Here is a 14,011-nt window from a genome sequence, read left to right as displayed (position 1 = left end):
CGGAGGTGGTTCAAGCACCTACATTGAACACCTTCAAGAGCAAATTGGATGCTTATCTTGCTGGGATCCTGTGACCCCAGCTGAATTCCTGCCCTTTGGGCGGGGGGCTGGACTCGATGATCTTCCGAGGTCCTTTTCAGCCCTAATGTCTGTGAAATCTATGAAAATCCAAATTGTCCTCACTGCTACTGTAACCTGGTTATCTAACCTGAGTTAAATTTAGACCTTTTATTCCCCACCCCAATAGATGCATACCCTAAGTTTGTTGCTTTACACCCCGCGGAGAAGTTTTATAATTCATTGTTTTATCTGTACTTGCCATTTCTTCTCTTAATGGATTCCTGGACTGTTGCATTCCTCTCTTTCCCACCAAGCAAAGAAGAGTAAAAATTCAAACTAAAACTAAAACAGCTGCAAAACAAAACATGCCCTGAAGCTAATAAATAAAAAAGCACATATGCCAAAATAGCATCCCCTCACATACACACACGGTTTTTTAACTCTGAGAAGATGAGTCAAAGATGCTGTGAATTCTGCTGTGACACTTCCTCAGCCTGACATAGTGTGTTTGTACCCAAAAACTTGCAAAGATGAATTTTTCCAAGTACTTTAGTTGGTCTAATAAAAGATATCGGATTTACCCAAAGAACCTTGTCTGCTTATGTCCATAGACCAACATGGCTACAACCTATACCTGTGAATTCTACTAGGATCTTTTACTATTGTTAATTGATTTTACAGTTAGACATGGTCAGTAACATAAAAAATGGAGCAAGACTGTGAAGCAAATATCAAAAAGCAAAGCAACTTACAAAACCACATGGGCATCTGAACCTCACCTGACTGCTTTTTGTATTCAGTTACTAGACATTTAGCAGAAGCTCAGAAACAAGAAGAGCCATGGTTAAGGTCTGACAGTAGTACTTTAAAAATACATTGTGTGTAAGGCTGTTCTGATCTCAGCAAGATGTATGCACGTGGCTTCATTCCTAGTAATTTTGAATCCAGCCAGTAACAGTCATGGCATTGGTGAAATGAAGGAGAACAGCAGTTTACATAAACTCTCAGGAATGCTGTAGCACAAAATTCTGCTTGGTTTTTGTAAGGGAAGGGTATATGATGGGCAGCTGTTTAAGCCAATCCCTAGTTAGGATCTCTCAGGAACACACTGTTCAGGATCTGCTGTTTTTGCTTCCTCTCTGGAGGTCATCCAGAAATGACGTGGCCTGGTGCAACACTATCTGGTGATTTTCCCCACCAATCCCTTTATGCATTTTAGTTAATCTGAATGCTTTAATCCAATCTGTTTTGAGAGTATGTAATCAAAAGTGAATTCCATAGAGTTACTGCCATGCATCGGAGGTAGTTCCCCTCAGGGCATTTTTCATTTTATGTCCTAAATGACAGTCTCTGAAAAAGGAGAGACCTCAGCCAGGAACACAGAATGAACATAAACTACATCCACTTTGAATGCAATTAGTCAAGATTTAAGTTATGCAGCCATCTTTAAATTTGAATTTTGAGTTCAGATAATAAATAACGTTTTCCCAGCGATAGACTAGGAAGGGCATTATTTCTTTGATGATACTCAGTATGCTTTCAGACTATTCCCACCTGCATAAGTAGCACATGAGAGCACTTAATGAGAGCCAAATAGTATAAAGAGTGCTTTAAAGTTATTGCTGTTTGCACAAATTGAAACTGAACACATGAGAGTATGAAATATTTCAGTGCTTTTCTGATAGAAAACTCCCGGTACTCCACTGTTTTTAGACATATTTGCCTTATATATGCAGGCACAAATATAAAGGAACATATTTTCTAATTAGAAAATAAGCTCGTACCCCTTACAAATGTTAAAGTTTTGCTTATTGAAAGTGCAAATTGTACAAGTGTGCTAAGTGACTCTAAACATCAAACATAATTTTTAACTATGTATTGCACTATTAATAATGAAGGAAACCCTTTCAATTTTCTAATAACAGAGGACATTAGAATCCCCTACCTTCTATGTTGTCAAGAACATAAATGTATATTCACTGCTTTTATGAAGGTGGATGTAGTTATGTATTATTTTGTACGGATGTAGTTATGTATTATTTTGTAGCTATCATTCAGAGGGCATCCAAACCAAAAATGTGTCTCTGGAATAAAACGTCAGTCATGGCCCAGTGAACATGGAGAGAAGGAAAAACTGCACTGCACTTCTCTAAGAACCTGCATAGAACAGCGAAGAAAAGAGGGTGCGGGAGAGAGAAGTTTGGAGAAGACAGTAGTGCAGCCAGCCTGCATGCATGCAACTAGAATACCAGTTGCAGTTGCATCTCCCCACCACATGGAGATCAGGTCCCAATCTAGTTCCCACCAGGCTGGGATGCAGCAGTCCTAGCTGCTGGGACAGTTCTCCTGGCCATGTCGGGATCAGGACAGTCCTTTTTAGCATGTGCTGCTAAAAAGCGGAGCCAGGCCACTTGAAGCCATGCTGAGGCTGCCGGCAGGTAACACATTACAGACCCTGAAACAATGCCTTTGAGATGCTCAGGATACTCTTCAGCTGCTTATCCTTAACAAATCAAGACTGGAACATGACCTTTCTGTGAAGACAAACTCCCTCTTCATTGTGGCAGGGAGACAGCTGCCCCTGCAGCCAGCACAGCTTTCGCCACATGGGACTTACCCAGGCAGCAGCGGGCCCCCTGCTGCCAGGGGCTGACCAGGAACAAATTGCTCCCTGCCAGCATCTACACATGCACTACTGTGCAGTAGCTAATGTGCAGTTAATCTACTACCTGTATTTTCAGGTAGTAGATAACTGCGGATTAGCCTAGCTTATTGTGCAGTAGCCTCACGTGTGATTTAATAGTGACACTTTACTGCACAGTATATTAATCTAGTGCACAGTAAATCATCTTATGTAGAGACACCCCCTGTTCCCCAACTCAAGTCACTGGCCAAGTAGTTTACAGCACCTTTTGATTCATATATCTCATTACAAAGACAGCAGTGTCATGAGGATGTTTCATTCTTATCACAGGACAAACACATTTTGAGACTGCCTCATTGCTCTGGGGCACTATTTTTATATTATTATGTTACTGTTCTTAATCTAGTGCCCTAGGCTCCTTCAGTTGCTTTATAAACGCAGGCAGACTTACTCAGCAAACCTAAGTTATACCATCTATCTGCTGATGGCACAGATAGGGAGTTGGTGTAGCTAAGATCTGAATGAAGTCATGCCTTACTCAGGGTCAGGCTGAGACTTCATAAATCCCTCATTCTGTTTTAAGCAGAAACAAAATATCCACCCAGTTTAAAGAATTAGTTATAAATATTCTTTGGCTTGACACCTTCTGTGCTGAGGACGTGTGCACCAGGGTTGTTTTTTGAAGTAGACACTCTTTTATTTTAAACAATTTGGAATGAATTGTAAAGGAGATTAATTTACCAGACCAAAATTATCCCAAACATAAGCCCACTGGAGACAATGAAATTACACCATGATGTATCTGGCTTGCTGGCATCCAACCAGGCATAGAATAGAAAGAGCTACTGTATCGGTAGACACAGTCATACAAACACAGGAAAGGAGGACCCTGCTAAGTGGGTGACCTCTACATATTTATTTTCCTCACATTCCTGTTACACCCCTGCAGGTTGATATTTTAGTTGGCATTCAAGGAACTGGGGGCCCTGTAGCAGCCAGTGTGAGGCATAGGATTAACAGTGTCTCTAAAAAGACACAAACAACTCCCATTCTGCTGGCAATACATTTGGAAAGGATAAAAGGAGGAAATGCCCCATGACACCCAAAAACTGTAGCATCACGAAGCAAAGCTAGATAATGCTAATGAGGTCTGCTGCCATTGGACGCTACTCAGGCTTTACCTTTTGATCAGCAACAGATTCTAAACAAAGCTTGATGGATCTACCTCTCTTCATGACAAAGGAGAAACCAGGATGTGGATTTTCTGTCTAATGACTCTTGTACAATGTATAATGCAGCTTCATTAGGTCTATTTGCTCTATTTACTTTTTAAATTGCTTTGTTTGCCTGTTCACTCTCCTGTTTTATAAGGTATTTTGCTCTCTTATTGTAAGATGCTCTGGGCCTTTACTGGGTAGGATGGTTTATAAATCAAATAAACAGATAAATATATGAATAAAAATAATGCAGTCTTATCATTGAGCTGTTCCTCTGAAGAATAGGTGTGGCTACAAAGCTCACTGTATTACCTGCATAAATATTTCTTTTATAAACACAGGGTAACTTTGATGGTGATTACTGAATTAAAAAAGCAAATACTGTAGAGTGAAATTAGCAGGAGAGACAAGCAACCCTTAACTTCAATTTCTTTAATTACATTTTGTGTTCTGCTAGTTATAAAATGTGATAGCTTCCCATGAGTTACAGTACACTTGCCTATTCTGCTCCCTCACCATGCAAAAACAAGCACAACTTTATGACTTCCCCCTGCTGCTTTTCCTATTTTATTATATAGTTTAAATCAAACAAAAAAGCCATGAGGGATCTGCAGGAAATTGTTATTAGAGGCTGTTTTGCAGTTTAAAATTATGCTGCTCTAATTCCACTGGCATCTCCCTTCTGGTGCTGCTCTCTCTATATGTCCCTTCAATTTGAAAAAAGAAAGAGAGACTTTGTAAGTGAGCTGTTTTTTTCTCTCTTGGCTCAGAGAGGAGTTTTCAAAAACTTCAGAATTCAGCTCCAGCGTGAAAAAAAACTGACCCGTGATTCAGTGTGCTTGCAGTAGACTGCTGAAAGATTTGGAGTATGCAGCAGTTTCAGAGAGGCCATACTGGGTCACTGTTTTAGGTTATTTGACACCACCACACAACTGGAAATAAGGAAGTATATGTAAGCTTTGAGTGACAGTAGCAGCTTGTCTGGGATTTTATACATCCTTGCCACACTCACTGTTCAAAAAGCATCTTTTTGATAGGGGGGAGTAACTGGAGAATGGAAAAGTTCTATAACACATTAGTCCCTAATAAAATCCTCTTTTGAAACTGATGATATACAGGATAATATTGTTGGACATTGTTTTCCAGAAAACTTGAATGCTTTTGCAAACTCAGTGACCCACTTCTGTCTAAGCAGGGGAAGAGTAGGGAGCCAGTTAAAGGAATTTAAAACTGTTTTGCCATTAATACTCAAATTTTGCAATGGGAGGGACATAGCTTATTATTATCTAATGGACTTAATGTGGGATTCCTAGGAACGTCTGCAATAAGTGAACTAGTTTTCAGAGATATAATTATAAGAACTCCCACCTGACATTTCTCTGGTTAAGTGTTATTGAGTATCCATCTGAAGAAATAGCATAGTTACCTTCAGGACCAAAGCAAAATAGACAAAATACACTTTGTTGCCTTAAATTAAGGATTTGCTAGCAGTTAACAACAAAATGACATGCCAGAAAATAGATGGTTAAGATTAGGAGTTGCATGCCTTAAATATCAACATAGATTCTGATAACTAGTTAGGTTAATTCAGCAGTAACTTCTACTGTGATATCAAGCATAAAGCTTAAAGGGTGCTCCAACCATAAGTTGCGTAAGGGGGTCATTCCAGCTAATTGAAAGGGACTGAGACTATAGTGCACATTTCATGGCTCAACTTCTCAAAGCTGCATAACTGGCCCTGTAATTAGTGGAGTAAGATTATATCAGCTGTAGGGAAAATAAGAAGAAAGAAAAGGAAAGAAATAAGATTCTTTGTTTAGAGCCTACTTTAGCAACAGCATTTACACCTGAATGGTTGGTGATCTTTACTCAAGATTTTGATATACTGTGTTCCTGTATAGCATTTTTCTACACTCCTATGACTACACTGTTGTTGTTCCAAGCTTAGTGTTCCTGTTACTGAGTTTCTTTACTCAAACGTAAGGAACAATATTCCTACATTGTGACTCATACTGACTGTTGGTAATCACTTTTGGAAACCGTGAGACGTTTCCACTGTTTTATGGAAGCTGTTGCCTGTATGTTGGGCTCATTTAACTACTCACTGTGGGTTTAAGATAAGTGCTGTTTTATGTAAGCTGAAGTAGGGAAGAGTAGCAGCAGAAAATTTTGAGTAAATTTGTGGTGAGGGCCATAAAAATGCTCTTTTTTATTTAGACACTTCAAGAAATCTTCCAGGTAGAAAATACAATCATGTTGCTGGAGAGATCTATAATGGCCAAGGAATGTCCACTGAAAGTGGCTCAGACCCGCCTGGAGGGAAGAACAAGACGACCCAACATAGAACTTTGCTGTGACATCCCCCAGTTCAAGTAAGTATATGCATGGGTTTGCTACCCCTCAGGAGATAGTTCAAGAAGTAAATTTCAGCTAAATTAATTATGAGATATTTTAATGACTGCAGAGCCCATCATAAGAGAAATCACACACTTCAAGATTAGAATTATGTTAATTACATGGTGACATCTGCTTAAAATTGTAAATCCTAGAAGGAAGAAATAAAATTGAGGCCAAACAGGGGCAAATGAAATCAATGAGCCAAAATGTGTGTTGTCCCCCTACCACATCAGTTGGGAGACACAGTACACCCATAGTCTGTCAGGCTGGATAGAGCGGCACCGTGGGCCAGAGCTGGCCCACAGCTATATATCTGACACCCCTGCTGTATATAGTACCTTTGCAGAGGGTGAGGCAATCAGTCCTGGTCATGGGTTTATGTTAATTTTCCTAACTGTATTATATCACATCAAATCAGTATTAAAAAATGATGTTAGTGACCTGTAGAGTTCATTACATTATCACCTTCTCAGTTTTCCTTCAAACTCAGTGACCCATAAACTGTTGAATATGATATATTTTCCATGTGCCTGCACGTGCCTTCTTAGGCAGACAGCTTTATGGCTGGCTTTGAAATTTCTTCTGGGCATGTCCGCATATTAGACTGTTTCGTCTTTAGGACCCATACAGATTCCATTGCAGGAGGGTGGTTTGCTGGCCATGGGCAACTGGTGCCACCTTAGGGGAGTCAGTGACTGGGGGGGTCCCCCTGTGGCTAATCTTACCAATGGGGGGTGGGGACTTCCCTCACGGCTGCTTCTGGAAGTGGCCGTGGCCGCTTCCAGGAGTGCCATGGCACTCCAACTCCCTGGCTGGCACTCATGGGGCAGGGGGGGCACTGGTGCTCCCACCTGCCATCTCCCTGCCCATTGCCTGAACAGCAAGTGCAGCCAGTGAGGAGATGTACCTGCACTCTCAGGGGATGCACATCCACCCCCGTGCATCCCCTACTCATCGCCACTGGTGCTCCCTTTTGAGACAGTGAACCCCTTCTCTCACAGTAATAGTTTTCTTTTTTGCAGCTTTTCACATCCCAGATATCCCGTTTGTATTAAATGCTTAAATAAATTACAAGTCTCAGTGCTCAGGATCAGCCAGATTTGGATTTCTTCATACAAAAAAAAAAAAAAAAATCAGGTGGCCCTAAACACTAAGTTATAACTCAAGTTGTACATTTGCTTTGAGGCCTCAACTGATGGCCAAGAGAGCTTACAGCTCTAATACTGATCTGGCATTTATTATATTTAAGTTGGTAGGATCCCATTACCTATGCTTTCTTTTCCCCTAGATACTCTGGAAGGTCCCTTTCATAGCCCTCCTGTCGTGCTTTTTTCTACACTATCTCCTTACACATGGAACGTTCTTTACTTTTGATCAGTTTTTCTTCTTCCAAAACAATTCGTTACACATACAATTTTTTCAAAACCTGTCAATTTTAAGTCCAATATACAAAAATATTTATCATCTTCCTTCCCTCCCCTCCAAAAAGTCTGAGCTCTTTGGATTAACCTCCAGCCAGTCATCAAATATCTGCATTTCTGAATTAGAATATAAAATGTTTGTGTAGGGCCATGTCCTTTGTGTTCTTGACAGCACCAAGAATGCAGTGACACTCCACAGCTATAGCTACAGGTCTCAGTTTAACCACAGACTGAAGCCTCATCAAGGTCCAGAAAATTGAGAAAGTGCTGAAATGCTTTGCTGAACTGAGACCATAGGGACCTAAGTGTGACAGGTACAGAGAACAAAATTCAAATTATTTCAGAGGCTCCTCAGGTGGTCCATAGGTTATCTGACATCTGCTGAAGTAATTTATGTTTGGTCCACATACTGTTTTCATACCCGGATAACTGTTTCAGTTAGAGGTGCAATTTTTATCCCAAATATTTAGGCTGGTATAAATCCAATAGGTTTAGTCATACTGGTGTGCAGGTGTCTTATATCATTATAGTTTATTCTATTTCCCACAGGAGGATAAACTATTCCACTTTCCATATGTGAATAAAATGTATTATTATAATCACTTATCTGTAGGGCCTGTTTTAAAACATGGGCTCAGCTCACTAATATTGTGGCCCAATTGTGTTGGGGGCTATCATTTTTGTGCCCAGATTATGGCTTCCCCCCCCGCCCCCCGACACCTCCGATTGGCTAAGGGGGCAGGTTTAGGACCAGGTTTAATTGCAGCAGCAGAGGCCTTGCTCCAAAAGCCTCTGATCACTGCTGAAAAGCCCATGACTCCCCACCCTTCACTGGAGGTGGCCCTGACCCAGGTAGGGGAGGATCTACTTGCTTCTCTGTGGGGAGGGGCAGGGGTACTGGGGCATGGGCAGTTGGGGGTATCTGGGGTCTGCCTTAGCAGATAGCCCTGGCACCAAGGTAGGGGACAGGTTGTTTGCTTCTCTGTGTGTGTATGCTCTTCTCCCACCCCCAACCCCCAGCACCCCATTTTTCCCTCCAGGAGGACCGAAGAGCCCCTCATCAACCTAGTGCCAGGGCCACCTTCCAAGGCAACTCCAGTTTTCCCACCTGGAGCAGCAAACAGCCCCTCCCCTACCCAGTGCCAGGGCTGTCTGCCAAGGGAGCCCTCAGGTGCCCCCAATCACCTGTGCCCCAGTTTTCCTGCCTAGAGGAGCAAACAGCTCCTCCCTTACCCATTTCTAAGCTCTATTTTCCCTCTGTCCCTTTTGTAACCCTTTCACCCTCCCCTGGGTTTTGCTGCTGGCTAGGGGTTGCTTTCCCCAACCTGCAGCAGCAATCTTGTTGCAATGAAATGCCATGATATACGTCCACTTGTTGGGGAACTCTCCAGCAAGCAGCCATATTGTGGCCCTTCATTGCAAATCACATTTATTTTTTGAAAATCACTTAATTTTGTGATTTTCATGAAAAATATGAAATTGCAATTTAAACCAGGCCCTACATAACTGAGATACAACTTTTTCCATACTACAGAATGTGTGCTACTTTAGCTCTGCTGATAGAGGCAGAGCTACAACTTTTGCGTATGTATAAAGCCTAAGACTCAGGTGAGAGGCTGCTTGCTTCTATCACAACTTGATTTTAAACATTGTGAAGTTATAACTGTAGTCATTCCAGACATGGTTACAGTGTTATGTGGGATATGCCTGTTTTTGATTTAAAGAAACTGAGATGAACTTTTATGTTCTGGGTGAATCAAACTCAAGACCAATATGAAAATATTTTGGAGACTGGGATATGTTCAGTAAATTTGTTTGGTGTATGCACACGGATTAGTCATTTCTGAGGCTGATGCAAAATCTGTTTTTAGTAATTTAATTCCTGTACAATACCGTGAAAAAGATGCCAGAGTACATTGCTTTTAACATAATAAATATCTGAGGCAAAAGCTATGGAGGAAAATATAAACTTTCTGGTTTGGGAAGGGAGTAGAAAAGGAGATGTGCAGTTATAACAGTCTTTCTTACCAGAGCAAAATTAGGAAGAATTGTAAGCCCCATGGCTAGGGACAGACATTACACATAAACCAGTTAAAGTGATCAGAAACTGATTTAATCCTGTAACAGAACAGATATTCAGTGCACAGAAACTGATTTGAAAATGGCTGAAACTGGTTTGAGATAAACCTGCTTGAATATAGTATCAGACTTAACTGACTTGGGTCAAACTGGCTTATGCAGTATCTGTCCCAGACCCCTTGCTGGTTTAAGAAAAACCAGGCTGGGCAGGGCTCTCTGCTCCACAGCAGGCCTGACCCCTCCCCTCTGCTCCCTGGCTGCAGCACAGCAGTGTCTGCCTAGCTTCCCCTTGCTCCCCCTCCTCCCCTCACCACTAAGCAGGGATACCCTGTCCCCTCTGCCTTATACAGACACCTCAGCATTAGCTAGCAGACCACATCCTGGCTACAGTCCATGCTGTGGTACACAGCAGTGTCAGCTTAGGGCTTTTTGGAGCTAATCAACAGTTCAGCTGGTAATGTCCCTCCATTCCTTCTGTGTTTAAGGAGAGAGGTTGTTTCCGGATGGGGTGATAAATGCTGATAAAAGCTGTTTTGTCAAGGAGGTGGGGAACCCCTCCCTAATCCTGTTGGGGCCTGGCCATACCCTCCTCAACTCAGCACTATGGAAGGGAAGGAAAGGCTGCTGTAGCACCCCCTGGCTTTTAGCCTGAACCACTGCAGGAATGTGCCTGCATTTCTGGGATGTCTGTGCAGTTACAAAGTGATTTAGCCTAGGCAGGTTAGACGGACCTGCAAAGACTAAATCAGTTCAGGCTCAGGCTTTTTGAATGTCTGTTTCTAGCCCATAAGTTTGGTCCTCTGTCTAAACTGGAATAAAAGAAGTTCCAAATAGTGAGGGCAAATCCATTAAAATCATGATTCTACATGAAACTACATTCCGGATGAAAGATGAACCCCCCACGTTTCATTGCTTCTCCTCCCAATATACCTTGGGACTATCAACATTCTCCGTCTTTTTTAAGATATTCCCCAAAATCATTTTCCTCACTGTCATTACTGCAGTGCTTTAGTGATATTTTGTCACTTCAGTTTCTCACAATCAGTAACAGTATGGATGCTAGAGATCCAAAAAAGGATCTGTCTGAGGTACTGTTGCAAATTTGTGTCCCCTACTCCTAGCTCATACAAACACAGAGACAAATCATAAAGCCCTTAGTTCAGGCAAAACTCTGATTTAAGTCAATTTTGCCTGACTAAAACATATATATTGCCTGACTAAAACACAAATTTTAGGCACTCAGCTGATCCAAACCTTTGAATCTTTTGTGGGTTTGTCCATTACAATCACAATCAGAGATGGATCTTAAGGAAAACTGACAGAGCTTGGGAATTTGAAATCTGAACCCAGTTTTGAATCCAAAAGTTTCTGGCTGGGGTGCATAGAACTGAAGTAATAACCTCCCTCCTGGCTAATGCAAAATCATTCAGTATTTGCATTCCTTAAGAATTGATGCTTTTGGAATAATTTGTAAGGTCTATTTATCTCCTGTGGTTAAAACAAAGAGAGAGTTCAATCCAAAAACTCGAAAGTAGTAGATATGGGAAGAGAATTCTAGTCAACCACTTTTGTTTAGCCTGTAAATGTTATCTGGGTTTGTTGTTATTTAAAAGGAAGTGCTGATGTTGGCATTGATTCTCTTACTTTGTGTGCTGCCAACTATATGGCTGAGGAAATCAGAAAGAAAACAAGTAAGCAAAGTTTAGCTTTGTTTTACATTTCGCTTTACCACATCAACTGGAAATATTCCAAAACAACAAATTAAAGGGGATCCTGAAAAAACAGAAGCTGTCATTTTACCAGCTACAAAAACAGTAATACACTCGAGACACTGGAAGAAATACTGAGTGGCCCATCCTCTTTTTTTTTTTTAGACAAAGTCAAGCAGATTGAGACTTGAGGAATGCAAAGGGAACCAGACAAAGCTGCATTAGTGTCCTTGTACTGTCGTAATATGAACCAAAACAGTCCTAGGGGCACATCCAGATGTGTGGGGATGTTTGGTTCCCTAGGGACAAGTAGCTATGGTGCACCTTGCACTACTGCTTCTTGTCCCTAGGGAATGCCCATATCATGCCCATGCCATGCCCATGTTATGTGCATGGCGAGTTGACCTGGGTGGCATAGGCGAGGCTGGGGCTAGCACTGTGATGGCCCCAGTAGCCTTACCTGGGGTCCTGGAGGCTTCCCAGAGCTGCAGCTACAGTGGTCCTGCAAGGTGAAGCCTGGCCAGCAGCCACAGCACAACTCCAAGTGGCCTGGCTCCAATTTTTAGCAGTGCATATTTCCCAAGCGTGCACTGCTTCAGGTTTTTTTTTTTTTCTGCATTTTTTTTGACCCCTGAATATCCAGGGGTCAAAAAAAAACATGGAAAAAAAATGGAGTGGCACACACTCAGGTAGCATGCCCTTGCAGTGCGGAGAACATCAGACTGGGCACTATGTGGCACTGCAAACGTGTTTGCAGCACCATGTACCACATAACCATGATCATCTGGATGCACACAGGGAAGCATTGAACTATCATCCTGTGTAAAGAAAATACAGGGCATTGGAACACATCTGGCCATTGGCAGTGCATAGGAAAGCTCTACTTCAGAGCTACAAGCCTAGTGACTCTGTTGCAGCTCAGTGAAATGCAAGGGTTAGCTCTGCCCTCACTAGCATGCTTCTTCAGCAACAGCAGAGCAAGAAGCATTCCACTTAGTGATGGGCCAGAATACATAAACACTTAGCACAACCACCTACCCAGATCATTTATGGGTATATCAATATGCATGTTTCCACCAACATGCTTTGATAACATCCATCTCAGAAGTATGCTACAAAATCAGCAAATAGGAATTTGATTTTGTAATGTTGTTCCTGACATTACATGTGGAACAGCAGTGATGGAAAAAGAAAATTTGCATCATAAGCTATATCAAAGTATGAGAGCCAAACTTGACATTGAAGGGGCAATGCTAGCAGGATGTCATCCTTGTCCACAAGGTGCTACATAAACACATTTGGCAAGGAAGACATTTTTTCCTCACTTGTTCAGTTCATCTTTATGATTTTTTAAAACTCAAATCCTGTAAATACTGTGGAAAAGAATCCAACCCATGCACCATCCAGAGAAGGTGATGGAAAGGGCTTGTTTTAAAAGCATTTTGATAACTTGTCCCCTCCTTTTTCAGACTCGTCAATGAAGTTTTTACTATAGGTGACACATTACAGACCCTGAAGCAACGCCTTCGAGATGCCCAGGATACTCTTCAGCTGTTGGTCCTTAACAAATCAAGACTGGAACATGACCTTTCTGTGAAGGCAAACTCCCTCTTCATTGACAAGAAGTGCATGGACATGCGTAAAACCTTCCCCAGCACCCCACGGCTCATTGGCTACGCTTGAAATAGCCTGAGATGTCCTGATCTTTTCATTATCTGACATAAAAGTTTGCAAATTATGAAGGAAATATTTTTCATTTTTTTAAAAAGACAAAGCCCAGTAGAAATAAACATACCAAAATAAAAAATGTCACAGTTCTTTCCTTAAAGAAACTCATTCTCCTCAGCTGCCTGAAATCTGTAGAGTAGAATGAAGAGCTGTATTCAGATAAAACCAGATCAACTTGAAACAACACAAAAAATCTGTCTGCTAATTTATGGCTGATGAAAATATTGGATTGACACTCTGTTTATCTGTATAACCTGAGAACCTGGCACCATCACCATGTTTCAACTCTGATCTGAAGGAGCCACATCCAAGAGAAAGAAGTGCAGCCTGAGCCCTTAGTTTCTCTGCCAATTAGTGCTAAACTTTGTGTTACAATGAACACTTGTTCATTAGGACTAGAGTGAAATGCCTCAAGCATGATTTAGGTTGAAGTATGACCTAACAGTAACAATCTTAGGAAGGCCATAGTCTTTTTCACCAGCTGAACTCATGGCACTTTATAAAACTGTAGTAGCATTATGCCCATTGTATGGATGTGAAAACTGAGGCACAGAGGGGAAGTGATTTATCCAAAGCCACCCAATGAGGACAGCAGTCTTATGAGTTCTGGTACAAGAAATGCCAAAAATAAAAAAATAAAATAAAAAAAAATTCTGACCTGAGAACCAGTTATGGTTCTATTTCAAAATTGAAGAATTTCTAGTCTAATGTTTGGGTTACATTGAGCTTGACCTGGATGGTGAACAAGTTTGCAAA

At 41.5% G+C, this 14,011-nt stretch overlaps 1 protein-coding gene across 1 annotated transcript in view; it reads left to right on the top strand.

Annotated features, from left to right (window-relative positions):
• TEKT5 (tektin 5) overlaps positions 1–13,305 on the top strand; it is a 41,289-nt gene extending 27,984 nt beyond the window's left edge. Inside the window, exons 6-7 of the mRNA XM_019540101.1 lie at positions 6,139–6,293; positions 12,997–13,305. Coding sequence (XP_019395646.1) covers positions 6,139–6,293; positions 12,997–13,210 — 369 coding nt within the window. The 3' untranslated portion in view covers positions 13,211–13,305. The remainder of the gene's footprint in view (positions 1–6,138; positions 6,294–12,996) is intronic.
• Positions 13,306–14,011: the final 706 nt, after the last annotated feature.

The sequence above is a fragment of the Crocodylus porosus genome, unplaced genomic scaffold, assembly GCF_001723895.1.
Source record: "Crocodylus porosus isolate Cpor-Errol unplaced genomic scaffold, CroPor_comp1, whole genome shotgun sequence".
NCBI classification, from domain to species: domain Eukaryota; kingdom Metazoa; phylum Chordata; order Crocodylia; family Crocodylidae; genus Crocodylus; species Crocodylus porosus.
This window is presented reverse-complemented; position numbering and strand designations above follow the sequence as displayed.